At 36.4% G+C, this 16063-nt stretch overlaps 1 protein-coding gene across 2 annotated transcripts; it reads left to right on the top strand.

Moving 5' to 3' along the window:
- The first annotated feature begins 441 nt into the window (after positions 1-441).
- LOC145894829 (uncharacterized) lies at positions 442-15508 on the top strand. 2 transcript variants are annotated; one of them, XM_082983493.1, is made up of 28 exons: positions 442-770; positions 958-1126; positions 1427-1544; positions 1926-2045; positions 2276-2449; positions 2965-3080; positions 3143-3274; positions 3627-3828; positions 4236-4473; positions 5338-5554; positions 5753-5907; positions 6125-6329; positions 6723-6861; positions 7264-7364; positions 7885-8009; positions 8196-8283; positions 8577-8761; positions 9246-9313; positions 9662-9731; positions 10017-10182; positions 10541-10654; positions 11465-11532; positions 11630-11674; positions 12157-12220; positions 12801-12918; positions 13321-13387; positions 14072-14249; positions 14939-15508. In XM_082983493.1, exons 1-28 carry the CDS (start codon positions 523-525, stop codon positions 14996-14998), a joined length of 3750 nt encoding a protein of 1249 aa, XP_082839619.1. In that variant the 5' UTR covers positions 442-522; the 3' UTR covers positions 14999-15508. The 2 variants fall into 2 exon arrangements, with proteins under 2 accessions (XP_082839619.1, XP_082839610.1); XM_082983484.1 differs by having other exon boundaries at positions 12798-12918.
- The last annotated feature ends 555 nt before the right edge of the window (positions 15509-16063 follow it).

The raw sequence follows: 16063 nt of genomic DNA, 5'->3' as shown, positions 1-16063 counted from the left end.
TATTTTTATGATAAGCAAAGTAGAGCCGATAATATGAATTGTGTAAGCTGCATACAGATGGGAACTGTTTCGAACTACAAGGTCTCATCCGTGCAGCTGGTGTGACTATCCAACATTGGTGCCCAACTGATGACGGTGATTGTATAGTCACCACAAAGTGGAAGTCTTTGCTTGGCCGTTGGTCAGCAAAGTCGTCTGACAGTCACACCAGCTACACTGATAAGACCTTATAGGTCGAAACAGTGGCCATCTGTATACAGCTTACATGATTTATTTTATGTTCGTTGTGTGCACCAATAATATGTTGTATCAACCTGATGCTTTTAATTGAAAAAAACATCCAATCAGTTGTTTTTTGGTAAACAACATTACAAGGGATTTCAACTGCACAGGTTTTAAACAATAGTGAATGATAAATATGTACTTTCTTTGCAGTGTAGTCAAAAAATCAATTGATATGACTTTCTAGCATTGGGTGTCATTTATTTCAAAGCTGCCCATTTGGTGGTGGTGCCACAAATAATGTCACAAGGCATAGGAAGGAGCAGGGGTGAGAAATTGTTTGTCCAACACCCAAAGCGAGCCCGCAGTGTATCTCCGAAGCCCAACAGAATAAATGGACACCGACTGGCACAGAATGGGACAAAAATACCAATTAGCAAACCATCGAGTGCAAATGGATCTATTACACAGCATCGACCAGCTCCGATTTCTAAATCAGTTGAAGGATTGGAGGCTAAAGAGCTCACGACGATCATTAACAAACACAGGTGACATTTTTGTGAGCAGGTTTTGTTAATAATTTTAAATATTTTTACTTAGTTTACTTGAATACTTAAAAACAAAATACAGAATGTGTAACTAAATATTTCCATACAAAAATTGTTTACAGTTGAAAACATGTGTTTTTTATCAACTGTGGTAGTATTTCAAATGCCAACTGTTAACTTTTTATAGCAAAGAGAATCCGATGAAGTTGCTGATTGTATCTAGCAAGTGTAAATCTGCTGCAGTACTGGAAAAATCTGTGAACAGCGATGTTGTGGCGGTTCTCTATAATTACGAAACAGTAACATTTGACTCCCTGTTGGCTCTTATATGTTGTTCCTTGGATCCCGGACAAAAGGTTGGTTTAGCTTTGTAAAATAAAGTTTATTTGTATTAAATGTATATATGTTTTATATTTGCCATAGCTTGCTTGCATCTTCAGAGTAGTTTCTTAAGTAGCAAAAAAAAGTGATGACTTAATATTTTTGCATTGCCTGTGCATGTTAGACTATAGATACCATGATAACTTAGTTTTACTCAGCTTTGCATATTGTGCTCTTCTCATTTGTCTCCTGTGATTCATACCCACTTTGGTGCCTATTGGGTGGATTTGACTGCAAAGTCACCACAGTTGATTTAACTTGGTTTTGACTATTAGGTTTCTTCTGTTGGCTTGATGGTCACTTGCAAGCCAAATGGAATGCTTATGGCACATTTGGAAAACAATCTTGGAATCCTTGGTTCAAGCACTTGCCTCACCTCCAAAGATGGTCCAGGTTAGAAAACTTAAACCCGGTGGTTCTCAACCTTTTGTATTTCTTGACCAACCTCTGCTGTACTGCTAAAGCCCTATGGCCTCTGCTTACCCTTAAAAGAAGATTTTTAATATAGTATGGTCATCACCCTTGCCCTCATCACCTATGAAAACCACTGTTGAGAAACTATGATTACCCAATATTTTAATTTTACGTTAGACAAAAGTAGGTTGCATTGACACCATCAGTAGTGTTGTTTATGATTACTTTGATAGCCTAATAGCTTGATAATTGCCAATGTCGTATTATTTCTTGTGTTTACAGTTTAATGCCAGAGTAGTTTATAGTTGAAAATACAAATGATTTGTTTGTTTATGTGACAAATGCCATTTTGCTTCGCAGGAAAATTTTTTAGAATTCTTTTTGAAAAATTTGTGGATAAAAAGTCTCATTGTCGTCTTGACTTGTTTGCAATTGGATGCCAACAGGATGGTTTCGTGAAGCAACTTCAGAAATTACTCGGTATGCGGTTATACCTGCATGTCTTTTTATGAAAAGAGTGATTTTTTGGAAAAAAATGGCTTGTTGACACACAAAAGAATTATTGTTTTCAATTGACTTTCGTTGACCATTTTTTATGCAGCCGATTTATTTTTTGGTTAAAATCTGACAAAAATGTCGAATGATAGTCTGTTTTAATGAAAGAAATCATCAGGTTTAAATTTAATAGAAAGTTTCTTCAAACTATTCAGGAATTCCAGTTTATTTGTCGAAAGAACTCTCAGCCTCAGACGTAATTGTGGAAGTGAACGACAAACAATGTTCTGTCGGGGAGATTTACTTTCCAGCGGATAAATTGCGAAACTGGAGCAGTGGCACAAATCAAACAATGGACTTGTTTGAAAAAATACGCATGGTCGGGAAAGGTAAACAAGCAAATATTGGTAGAGAAAATGGGAAATCTGACCTTTGTCATAGAGGACAGGTTGTTTTATGTATTTTGCTGTAATCTAGGTGTTTGTTATGCACCTCACAATTTTATGGCTTTTTGTCGTAAATATTCTCGTATCATTTTGTTTCAAAAAACATGGTTTTCACAAAATCTCACTTTTATCTATGTTTAAAATATTTATCTTGTGTAGTTTATCAAAGCATATTGTATAAACTGCCTAAAAATCTTCTGTTTAAATTAAATGCATTTAAAACCATTTTTCAAGGAAAAAAATTATGTGAAAATATTGCCTTGTAATGTTTATGATTTAAAATTGCATGTTAATATGTAAAGAATATAAAGCAAACATCACATTCTTTATGCACCTGTGCAAATATTCCCATTTGGGCTCAATTTTTTTTAATATTTGTCTAAAAATACACTCGAACCATTACAAATAAAGCCTTTTAATTTCGTTTTATGGAACCACTTCCTGTTTACACATTGTAGGTGCGTTTGGCGCGGCTGTGCTCTATCGCAAGAAAGATGACAATTCCCTCGTCGTGCTCAAGGAAATAAACATGACAGAACTGAACAACCACGAGAGGCAGATGGCGATGAATGAGGTGAATTCTGGGATGAAACCCTTACATAATATTGAATCGACCCCTTGGTGTGTTGTTTACAGACTAAAGTTCTTGCCATGTTAAACCACCCCAATATTATTTGCTACTACGACACGTTTGAGACAAACGGCGTTCTTATGATCGAAATGGAGTACGCTGATGATGGGACACTGGCACAGCATTTGAACAAACGGGTCTGTGTCTTCTTTGATTAATGTTTTCCAGCATTTCCTTCGCGTTCATATTTACACAATCCTATGACTGTATTTGAATTTCGCAATGTTTGATGTTCAGGGTATAAGTGTGGATCATAGACATCAATGATCACTAGACAGTGGTCTGTATCTCAAAAGGGGTAGTCCCCAGTCTAGAGCTAAACGGCACCAATAGTTGTATACTATAATTACTACCTACTATAATAGTGTATGTATGTGCGATGGTGACCATATGCGAAGACCTGATTGGGTTTTATTGCCATGATAACCTGGGTTCAAATCTTTGCGTCAAAAATAGTACATGTAACTGATCGTTTTTGGGAATTTAAAGGAAACTCCACTAGAAGAAAAAGAAATTCTATCAAAGTTTGGTCAGATCGTTTGTGGAATATGTTACATGCACGGACAAAAAGTTTTGCATCGAGACCTGAAAACTGCCAACATCTTTTTGACAAAAGATGGTTTTGTGAAGATTGGTGACTTCGGTATTTCAAAGGTTATGAACAGTAGAAATGTTGCTAACACTGTGCTAGGTGGGTAATACTGCACTTCTTCAGTTATGATAAACATACATATATGCATAACTCGATACCCTTTATGGTTTTATCAGTGCACATGCCATTTCATTTCCTTGTATATTGTTGTTTGCGTAGTTGCTTTTTTTTCGCAAAAATGAACATGATTTGATAAATGTGAAAAATGACAAAAATTACCTAAATGTTTTCAATAGAAACATTAGTCATATATATTTGCCTATAAGGTCATAGTAGTGGCTCTATCTGCTGCTCACTGTATTTAAATTATTTTTTGCCTGAATTTCTACTCACAAACATATAATTTTTAAGTTAATTTTCCCATTAAATTGTGTGTAAATTTCATAACCTTGATTATACTGATTACATGAAATACATGTATTTATGTATTGTTAATTAACGCACAGGTACACCGTATTACATCTCCCCCGAAATGTGCGAGGGAAAATCTTATGACGAAAAGTCAGACATTTGGGCCCTTGGTTGCATTCTCTATGAAATGGCAACGTTGCAAAGGACCTTCGAAGGAACGAATCTTCCCGCTCTGGTCAATAAAATCATGAATGGACAAATTGCGCCAATTCGAGGGGACTATTCGTCTGAACTCCGGAAGTTGGTCAAGGATATGCTTCATAGAGACCCAGAGTGAGTGAATTAAACATATTGACAATCTTGTGGTTGCTTCTTATCCACTATGCATTTATCTCCTATGCATTTCATTGATTCAATCATATTTAAATCAATTAGCTTCAGTTTTACTCTAAATACCAATAGTAATTGACCTCATTCTTGGCAAATATATACAAATTAACATAATTCAGTACTTTTTATGCCCAATATGTTCATATAAATGATACTAACCTGGAGTTCGCAGACTGCAAGGGATCTGTGATGTCATTTCAGTGGGTCCATGAATAAGCAAGGACATACTTTACCACATTTTAGTATATTAAGTGTATATAGGTTGCCTGGCAAGTTGTGCGCTTGCGCACCAGTGTACCTTGGCCACAATATACCCCGTGAAACCACTGACCTCCTGTAGCTCAGTTGGTAGAGCGTTGGGCCTGGTTAGCCCAGGGTCGTGAGTTTAAACCTCACCGGGAGCTTGATTTTTCAAATCTTGCTCCAACTTGTCAGGAAAAAGTGGCTGATCCAGATAGGCTGATCGCGATACAATAGCTGTGATCGCCAAGCAAGGTCCTGCGTAGTGGGGCGATCCTGCCAATCATGCCTTTGCATGAAATATTACTGTGTTAAGTGTATATATATCCCTTTTTTCTTTTTTTCCGGTACACAGTTTACATTTTATAATTAATATTTTTTTGTTTCTGATCATTCTCACTTGTCTTGTCACGCCCCTTTCTTTTATGTAAAGAAATGTACAACTTAGTTGGGCAAATGAATTTCAAGCACATTTTAATATTGTCCCGTAGACCTGGTGATTTTAAAAATGGGGCTTACAAAATGTGGAGGACCCACTACATTTATATCATTTTCCTGTCATTTTAGACTAAGACCCACAGCAAACCAACTGGAACAGATCCACCTTCCAGCATTGCTCTCCCACTATCCCAGTGAGATTCGACCCCACATAACCCCTGGTTCAAGAAGTTGTGGTGAAAGAAAGCAAGCGGAGGGAACGCGATCTGTCATCTACTCGTACAAATTCAACGTTATGCACATCTCCCCTGTCGAAGGCCTTCCATCAAAAATCAAAATTAAACAGGTACTAATTTTTTTGCTGGTTGCTGGGTTCGGATTTAATTAGTGGCAATGTTTTTATGTTCAACATGATCATTCTTTGTACTTAGACTTGTCCTTTCAAAGTGTGGAGTAGTTACACATATTTGTGTTAAACATTTGATTCAATACATTTAAAAACCTCCTCTGTCAATATTTTACCGTTGGTTTCATTTTTCACTAGATGGCAGTAGGGCATAACCATGTGGTTGTCGTGGCAATGGATCAGTATATCTACACTTGGGGCGACAACAGTTTCGGCCAACTAGGACACGGCCATCTTACAACTATTACTGAACCCGTGTCCATTGAAGCCTTGAAAGGAAAATCAATTATCTCGTGAGTGCTGGATAGTTTTGCTTGAAAGACTGAAATGTTTTAGCCGATAATGTTCTGTTAGGTTCGTGAATACATTTATGGGTTGTATTAACTGTTGTTCCTAATGTGTTTTAAAGATACTTCGTGAGTAACTGTTTTACAATGTGTGTTAAGTGCCAGCAATAAAACTGGTAACCAACATACAACGACACATAAAACCAAGTTAATTGTCTTCCAGTGCCAGCTGTGGAGCCAACTTCACAGTTTTCGTGTCCGACAATGGCATTGTGATGACATGTGGCGATGGTCAGTTTGGTTGCCTCGGACATGGTGATTACAGTCGTTGTACAAGTCCGCGGCTTATTGAGGCTCTTCTTCCTATTGATGTGCAGTCAGTTTCCTGCGGTGACAACCATGTCGTTGCACTTGGAACTGATGGCGGGGTATGTGGGGGTTTGTTTATGTCCAAGTAACAATGTGAAGAAATTTTTTCTGCATATTTGTATCTTTTTTTGTTGCCCGCAGTGAAAGATTAAATAGTTAGAGATTTGCTGTAAATGAACATATGTTTCCAAAAAAGCATTTATATGTAAATTAAATCATGCTTATTTTGCGCAAAAAAACAACTATGCAGACGAACAATATACAAAGAGATAAAATGGTATGGGCACCGATAAAACCATAAAGGTCATCGAGTCAGCTGTCCATGTAAATTATGTGAATCAATGTTGGTCAGTGTATGGATTTTCGAAGTTTAGTATTTGCTTGTTACATGAAGTGACTTGCAGTTTAGATCGCATGCCTTATCAATATCACATATTTGTTGACTAATCTAGATTTATTCCTGGGGATGTGGTGGTCACGGTCGACTGGGCACTGGAGATGAGGAAGACGTGATTGAACCGACGAAGATCAACATAAGCCAATCAATACGAGATATCAGATGCGCAAGCGATGCAACTATGTTTATAACAGGTTTCGATCAATGGAAACTTACTACTGTAACTGGACTGTTTAAGTTGGCTGTAATAGATTACTCCCAGTGAAAACTTTTTACCTTAGCCAATTTTTTACAACCATGTTGACCCCAATTAACAGAAAAATTTTAACGCCTTTTTTGTGTAGTGACCCTTAAAAAAATTAAGTTAATCACTGAAAGTAATGTTTGGAATATGCTTGCAAGCCCCTTCAAAAGTCCATGGACCCAGTTAAGAAGCTCTGTTTTAACAAATTAGGCAGATATGTTATTGTTGCATTGCATAATCCTGAAACTATTTTAACCCATTGGTTGTTTTTAATTTTCAATTCCACAATAACGTCTCAGAAAAGTTGTTGACTTTTGTTGTGTGTGGTAATGTCCTTTTTTACTGCGTTCAGAGATTGGAACATTGCTTGCATGTGGAAACAATAATTTCAATAAACTGGGCCTGAATGAACGGACTGGCTTCCTCATGGCATTTCAAAGCAAACTGAAAAAAGTATGTTACTGTATAACTGTATCTTTATTTTAGGATCATATTGCTATGAGACAATTTGCATTGAATCCATTTTTTCAAATATCTGTTGATTGTGACAAACCCAAAATATCAACTACACATGCAAAATTTCATAAACGACCTTAGTTTAGGATGGTCCAAGTATGCAGGACCACAATATTGTTTCAGTGCAAGCTAGTAGGCCACAAGCATATAAGTTAGGTTTGACAAATTAACTGCAGAAGGTCAGAATACCAGGAGTCTTTCATGTGCTACCTGTCATTTAGTTGCCTCCCTGAAAAAATTTCAACTCTATTTAAAAACTAAATTATTTAATTTAAGTTATATAAATGCAACTGTCACAATTTCTCTGAACTATCTTTTTGAATGAATACAAAACATTTAATTATTTATAATAACAGTTTTTGGACCCATCCTAAACTAGCCTATCATGAAAACTAAGATAAATAAAAATAAGCGTTAGCACTATTGCAATTGAAGATGTGGTTTTCTTTGTTTTTAGACTGAAGTGGAATGCAGGAAAGTCCCGACCCCTTTGAAGTCAATTAAAGCAGTGTTAGATGTTTCTATGGGAAGACATCACACAGTGGTTTTAACTGAACCTGGACAAATCTTGGTCATGGGAAGGTAGATCCTTGTCATCACTAATAAACTATGTTAAGAGTTTTTTATTGTCTTTTATCAGTATTATACATAGTTAAGCTACCAATGTGATCATACAGAAGGTATAGGTTTCCATGGAATCTGTGTCCTTTTGCATAACACGCTGACATATTAGGGTACTTGTAAGTGACATTCAAGTATTATTTTTAGTAACAAAGAAGGCCAAATGGCAACAAAAGACATCAAGCCCAAACCTTCACCTCACACTGTGAAAACAATAAAGGATGAAGATGTCACAGTAAGTAGTTAAATTGTAACATTTTTCAACCTGTTTGCCTTTGGTTATTGTAGCTTTTTGTAGTTATTTTGTATTGGTAAAATATATCTCAATGCTTTGTTGGTGCATTTCACCGAAATAGTCAGTGCTTAACGTTGTACCAAATACTACATCCATACCTTTGCACTAATATTGGGTTACTTTGTTCACCAGTTTGGTGTTTAACGTTTGCTTGCATTGTTAACACTAATTGTATGTTTTGGTTTTCATCATCAACTGTTGGAGACAAATATAAAAAACTTTTTTACCACTAGGTGGTGGCATGTGGCAGCACATACACTGCAGCTGGTTGTGAGAGTGGCAACATCTTGTACTGGGGGACAAGGTTTGGACCGGTGGAAGCCACAATAAACAGCCATCTTCAACCTCCAAAAGATGAGAAGAGCCACAAGCGATCATTCAGCACTGCTAGCACCCTGAGCATTAGAAGTGCTTCTAGGTAACTCCCTATTATAAAATAAACATTTTATAATTGCATAATATCAAAACTAAAGTTACAGTTCATAAAATCAAAAACGGGTCATCATGAATAGGAACTACAAAATAAATAGAAAAATTTCAATCTCGAAGTTTTTTTATGTGTATTGAAGGTCATTTCAACTGCTTTAATTTCCTTTTTTACTAGAAATATTTTGATTCCAAGTTTGCTTGTCTCTACCACATTGTGTGGTGCTATATGTTGATAATGTAAAGTTCATAATACCACAACTAAGTGCGTTGGAAATATTGGGAATATGAGCTTTTTCAGCGAGTTTTAAAAAAAATTAAATCATATCAGTTATTCAAATCCACATTGTAAAAGAACCTTGCCTCCAATTAAATAAATACTACCCCAGGGAAATGGTTTGTTTTATTGCTGATCAATAAGTGAAGAATTGTGCAAACATTTTGAAAATATCCTACATACATTTGTCTATACACAGCTACCAACAGGACACTGCCTCTGAATGTATCAGTAGAGCTTCAAGCTACCAGGATGTTAATCTGGAAGGTTTGTCCAATAAAGTGTTGCTTTGTTTTGTAAGAGTTGTTGAATGTTATGGTTTAAGCCAGTGAAGTTGTTGATTTACATATATATGTAGTTCTGACAGAACAGGAATTTTTTTGTCTATTTTGAAACCTAATATGTATATCAATAGGTGTTTGTGTCAAAACATTACAATGACACATTGTGTTGGTTTTCTTTGTATTTTACACCAAAATGTTTAAACTTCGTTCGTAAAAGTTTTTTGTATAAATAGAAAATTCGTTGAGGTTGAAAACCAAGACAGATTTATTGATCTTTGGAACAAAAATTAGGAACAAGATCATGCATCTTATTAATCAAAGTTTATTTCAGATGCTGACTTTGACATTGCAGTAAAACTGCCAGAGATCGTACACACCCCGTTACCCATCCTTAATATTTAGTAAGTGACGAACCATCTGTAAACACTAATAACATATGTGTGTTTATTGAACCAATGTTTGAATGAAACCTCCTTAAATTAACAGCTTGTGATAATCGTTTTTTTCATGCGAATTTTGTGATTTATTGGCAAACCAACCTATTTCTTTTATGTTAAATCGAATTTCATTGAAAGTTTTAAATGATCATGTATAATTACTAAACATAAGAAAAGTTTTTTAAATTAGCCATGAAACTTAATTCCGTTCGTGGTCTTGCTTTTAAATATGCTTTATTTGAATATCAGCAACAACCATAACCCGTCCGAAGGTCTAACCGCGTACTTGGACACCCTTATTCCGTATCAGGATAAGTTGTTTATTCTGGTTGAAACGAACGCTCCCCCGCCTGTAGCTGGCATGGACAAAAGGAGAAAATCGCTCAACAACAAAACGAGCGTCCAAAGCCTCAGGGTAAAATATGTTTGTTTTTCGATATCCCAGAGTGTATTTTTCTGGTGTTTTCCCTGTTCGAACCCCTGTACTTATGTAAAGCAAGAATTTTTAAACAATGGGATCCCATTTTAGGTCGCCAAATGCAATTTCACAACGAATTTGCTTTTGTTGGGGGCAATTCCATATTTCCAGCTTTTAGTTGTGTGCCAAAGTTCAGACAATTTCAGACGCAGAGCAAAAAAAAAACTATTTAGAGAATAAAACAAGATAGTAACATAAGTAGGTTTTCTTTATATTCAATAAAACAAATAGAAACACTTACCACTGACCTCTGTATGAAACGGAACCAGTATTAATTGTACTTGATCACCTACAGGTTCCGTCGCTTCAGCAATCACAAAGCAGCAACGACGACACAAGTTCTGAAGCTTCCGAATTCGAGTTGACTCCTCACTGGCTGAAACAGGAGCTGGAAGAAGCGAGAAAAGAGGTAGGCCCTTACTATTAGCCGTGTAGGTGAGAACAGCGTTGCCCGGAATTTTTTCTTGCCCGAAATTTTGACCTGTGTAAAAAAAACTTCTAAAATGGGCAAATTTTTGCTTTCAACATCAAAACTCATCTAAAAGATTTTTTTAACTAAAACACATTTGGACAACGTAACTCGGAACGCTGTGTCCATGCTAAATTTAAGAAACGTGACACTTCATTTTAATAATCACCTATACGCACTATTAAATGCAATGATGCCATTTATGCTGTGTAGCGTATTTGTGAGGCTTTATTTCATGGTTTTATTATTCCGTGTGTGGACCATCCGAAAATGTCTGATTGACTTGTGACGTTTAAAACCTATATTAAGAGTTTCGCGGTTTATCAGAAGGCAACAAATACGTTAATGTCGTTAATATTACCCCAAAGTTGCGTAACAGAGGCACTAAAGCTTATTTATTATCTCTATTTTCCATCGTTTTACGATCTATTTACGCGCGACGTGTTTTTTTCAACATATTTTCTATTTTTACATTCTTTTTTTTGTGAAGAGGCGCAAATTATAGACAGATCGTGGTTAATGGCGCCATAAATACCCAACAAATCACTGTGATTTGGTTCTATTTTAAAAAGTTATTATAATGCTTGTTTAATTTCGGTATCATTGTCCCTACAGTAAGCATTGTGTTACGATTCTGTGTCTAATGTCGGTCGCCATTGTTTTCATTCCATTAAAAAACTGGCCTCCGAGTAGTTTTTAGGTTCCAATAGATCTTCGCGGTTGCTCACCGTAACCATATCTTTTTATTAGGAAAAGAAAAGTTCGCCGACGAACAAGTCGTCGAAAACCAAACAAGCGTCAGCCGCCTCAACGCCCAGGTAAGTGGCAGTAAGTTGTTATTTGAGGAAAATTCTTGTGAATAACATACTGTAAAAAAAACCTCACAAACATTTTAAATGTGGCGTTTGTGTCTAGAAATCGCAAGACGTCGAACGTCAACAACAGCAACAACAGACCAAGGTAAGATATCGTCTCCATGTTAATTTCGGTTAATTCTATGGATGGAAAAGCCTAAATAAACGCATGTTTGTTAAGGGGTTACACATTACTATAAAGCTGTGCCGCGTTTTTATTTAGTGGTCCCAAAATTTATAATATGAGTTAATTTCTCGTGTGAAGTGCATAGTTTTGCTTTATTATTTTTTTCCTGAATATTTTTTTATTGCAATCTTTATGTAACAATTTTTGCCGGGTCGTGTAATTGATTTAAAACTTTACTCGTCCGCAAGTGGAAAGGCTGAGAACCGTAAAGCAACTTTGTAACGTAATTTTAAGAAACAATCTCTGGCGTTTGTCTGCAGGTTTCTACAATATTCTTGTTTTTTACAATACCGTATCGTTTTTTTTTTAGTTTTCTAGCATAGTTATAGTTAATGAAGCGTGGAAAGTTGTGCGTCAGTGGTATATGTTTATTACCTCTATATTCCTCCTCATGTTATCAGGAACACTTCAGCGAAATCAGATTCAAGTTCCGACTCAAGTGTTCGAAGCCAGATCTCTGCCGATGTAAGAATTTTTTTATTTTGGTGGTGAAATTTTCCATCCCTCTTTTTTATGTAAATACTGCACTGTGCTATGGAATAATACGAAATACCGTTCAGAAATTATGCGAAATTTATCTTTAGAAATAGAGATAGGTTAAGAATAAACCGAAATATAAAGACTGTTTGTTCTGAGTAATGTCAATGTATTTTTGCTATTCCTATCTTACAACTTTACGCTTGCATTAATACCGGAGTGGATCAAATTTACAATGACTTTATTAAAAAAATAAAATGTAAATATTGATCGTATCATTATTTGCCAAGTTGTCTGGCGTCAAATCACGGTCGGTAAATACAACACACATCGCTCGAATCAATGACACCAGCGCGCCGTACGAAAACAATAACATTTCTACATAGAAATGAAATTTTGCATAGAAATTAATGGCGGAAAATATGGAAATAAAATTACTAGAGTTGTCATGATCCTGTGTAGAGACAGAAATTGTTGAGTAGATTTTTTTTGTTGAATAGTTTCATGTATCCGTGTTTACGATATTTCTCCTTAAGTAATTAACATTCTTCACGTTTATCGGCAGCAGCGCCTTACGATGAGATCAGCAACAGCAAGTAAAAATTCAACGGCATCGAAAAGCAGATCCAGGGATCCCTCCCCACGTAGATCTCGTCTTCCGTCCAAATCGAAATACCTGCAACCTTGTATGTAAACTTTGTGTCATTGGAAAAAAATGTGTTTCAAGAACAAAAAAGGAACCGCCCGAAGTTTCTGCTTGTTGTGATTTTAGTTTTAAAAGTCACAATTGAATCTCTTAAGCCAGGATTTCCCCCAAAACCGTATGAAAAAAGTAAAACTATAGTGTTTATTGCACAGTAGGTGCACTGTTTTATGATTTCGTATCCTTTTGCAACCCTATATGCATAGGTGGTTGCGTTATGTAGTTTTCGTTGTGCCCACGCTGGTTGGGTCGAAAAAGTAGATATCTCAAAAATTGCGTGTCCGAGAAAAGATTCACAAATACGGTTCCGTGACCCTAAAAATTGTAGAAATTCTGTCTTAATCTCAACTCTCTAATTCACGCTACGACGTATTTCACATTTTAGCGCCTCGACGAACTCCAAGCAGATCCCCGTCCAGAAGTCCAGTTCAAATGACCGCCGAACTCGAGCGGTGAGTGAATAATTTTCTTTGTTTCGCAATAAAGTTGTTTTCCCAATTTGGTAAATGTGGAAATCTCAGTTTTCCTATATAAGGCACCACTCCACGATCGACCAACGCGCAAAATTCTTTAACTTTCGCTTTCATAGAGAAAATGACTGCAAGAATATGCCTGTACAGTTCGGTGACCGGCGGATCTATCTTTACGAATCAATGTATTATATTGTATTCCTGAGACTCTAATAGTGTGAAGTGCGATCAGCGCCAGTGTATGATCTTTATTTTTGACAGAAATATTAATTTCGCCTATTGGCATCTTCAGTTACTGTCTTATTGAAACAGAATCGAATATAGAATGATATGTGATCAAATTGTGTGTCCGAGAAAAGATTCACAAATACGGTTCTGGAGCCCTAAATATTTGGCGAAAAATATTTTTGTTCAAAAATAAATATCATAACTGGCGCTGATCGTCCTTGGCACCCCCTGGAGTCTCAGGAATGTAATATACTTTCGCTTTCATAGCATAAAAAATATTCATATTTACTGGAAATTGATTTATGCTGACACAGCGTGGTGCGGGACCAACACGACGCTACTGACATGCTTAAACATAAGCAAAAAATGTCCCTCTGCACTTGCGCACCGAGAATTTTGTTCGTTTTCTGATTATCACGTGCGACTCTTGCTCCACAGACTCGAGAAAGAGAAACGCGCGAGCGAGAGGAAGGTGGCTCAACTTCAGAAGGAGCACGAGGACGTGATGAGGAAGTTGCAGGAGAACCACGAGAGGGAGAAGATGGAGCAGGAGCAGAGACTCAAGAGTGAGATTGACAACTTGAAGGAGAAACTGAATGACGTTTCCTTGAAACTGGTGAGTTTGTCATCGCGTGGCAAAGATGCACAATTGTGTTTATACTTGCATGCAAATTGTGTTTAAGTATGAAATATGACCACTTACTGTTGTTATCTTTCGGGTATAAATTCGAGTCAACAACTAACGGGAAAATATATTCCATGTGAGAAAAAATATCTCAAGCGTTGTCAGACAGTTATGGATATAAAAAATTTATTGTCAGCATTCAGTGCAAAAAAACAAACAGCTTTGTTTGGAGACACGATTTTGTCAGCAAACTTTGGAATCTGTCTGCTTTAAATTTAGTGGGAAATTATAGGAGTCGGTGGGTAATTAGTCGGCACCAATAGTTGGTAAAATTTAATACCAAGTTTAAAAACTGAAATACTAGTGGGAACAGAGGATTTCCTTCAAACTGAAAGTGGAAAATGAGACAATAATGGTTAAGAACCACTGCTATAGACGATCTTGTCCACCAAACGGCCTCAAACTCGGATTTAAGTCGTTTGAAAAGCGATTAAAGTGACAATCTACCTGTGAGTGGGAGATTTACATTGTTGCGTTACAGCCCACAAAAACATACTTTGTCCAACACACGCAAGTTTTCTTATCAAACATCCTGCTGTAATTTGTCTTGGCCACAATTTTTCTCCAGCCAATCTTTGCATACGCCATCAGTTGAGTTAACGATTTTGTTTTTTCCACAGTCCGATGGTCACCAACCGAACGGCGAAAGAGCGGGAAGCAAAATCTGTGCAATCCAGTGAACATGCTTAGACTACAAAACGACAAGTTTCTTATCAAATCAAGTTCTACTTGTGGTCTCCGCTGTACTGTGAGAAAAAGACTTCTTCATTCAACGTGACATTTATAACAGCCTTCACTGTGCGTCCATTTGCACTGATATCCTGTGTTTTGTCTTTTTTATTTTCTTTCAGTCAATTTTAATTAGCAAACGTTCATCGAAATCTTACCATTTTGCGATTGTGACGTGACAAAAATTTCGAATTTTTTGTTAAAATTTGGAGCACATTTTACAGCGTGAGCCAATGACCGTTCCAAGTGATCACATTTTTTGCATGAATTTAATTGGAAAATGGTCCAAGTGGATTTTTTTATGTTAGGTTGCGACTGAGAATTTTCCACTGTTTTACCTCATGTTTATGAATTATTACTGTAAGATATGCAATGAATTTCGTCCCTTTTATTTTTTCTGGTTGTTCTTTACTTCAGTTCGCTTCACACTCTTCAAGTTTTCATCACGCCTTTTATGTAGTTCCACCAAAACAATAAAAGTTTGCAAAAAAATTTCGTTTTTTAGGAGAGAACGCTCGTTTGACTCAAAACGATATTTAAGTTCCTGAAATGCTGATGTTTTTTTTTCCCAAAAAAAACGAATTAAATACAATTAACAATCGCGGTTTCATTGAAGGCAGGTAAAAGGTAATAGTGAAATCCAAAACTATGTCCATAAAGAGACAATAACTGTCGAATCCCATGTGGGGACTTGCAATTCGACTATAAGTAAACTAATAAATAAAAGTGTAGATGAGAAATGGATCCAGCTCCAAATTACAAAAGAGCATCACGGTTTTTTTAGCAAAATCTGCTTTCTGAATTGAAGAGCACTATGACAAGCAACCAGAGGGATGTTAGTTGACAAAAAAAAATCGCCAGTTAACAAAAGTTTGAACGCGCGTGACTCGGCCGCCTTACGAGGTAGCGGCTTACTTTTTTTCACACAAAGATAGATCTCAGGCTGATCTTTACAACGAAAGAAAAATCAAAAAAAAATTTGCATTAATATTCGAATATGAATATGATATGTTTGC

This window comes from Ascidia mentula, chromosome 1 (assembly GCF_947561715.1).
Source record: "Ascidia mentula chromosome 1, kaAscMent1.1, whole genome shotgun sequence".
Lineage (NCBI taxonomy): Eukaryota > Metazoa > Chordata > Ascidiacea > Phlebobranchia > Ascidiidae > Ascidia > Ascidia mentula.
The sequence above is the reverse complement of the archived record's forward strand: the minus strand, read 5'-3'. Positions and strand labels throughout refer to the sequence as shown.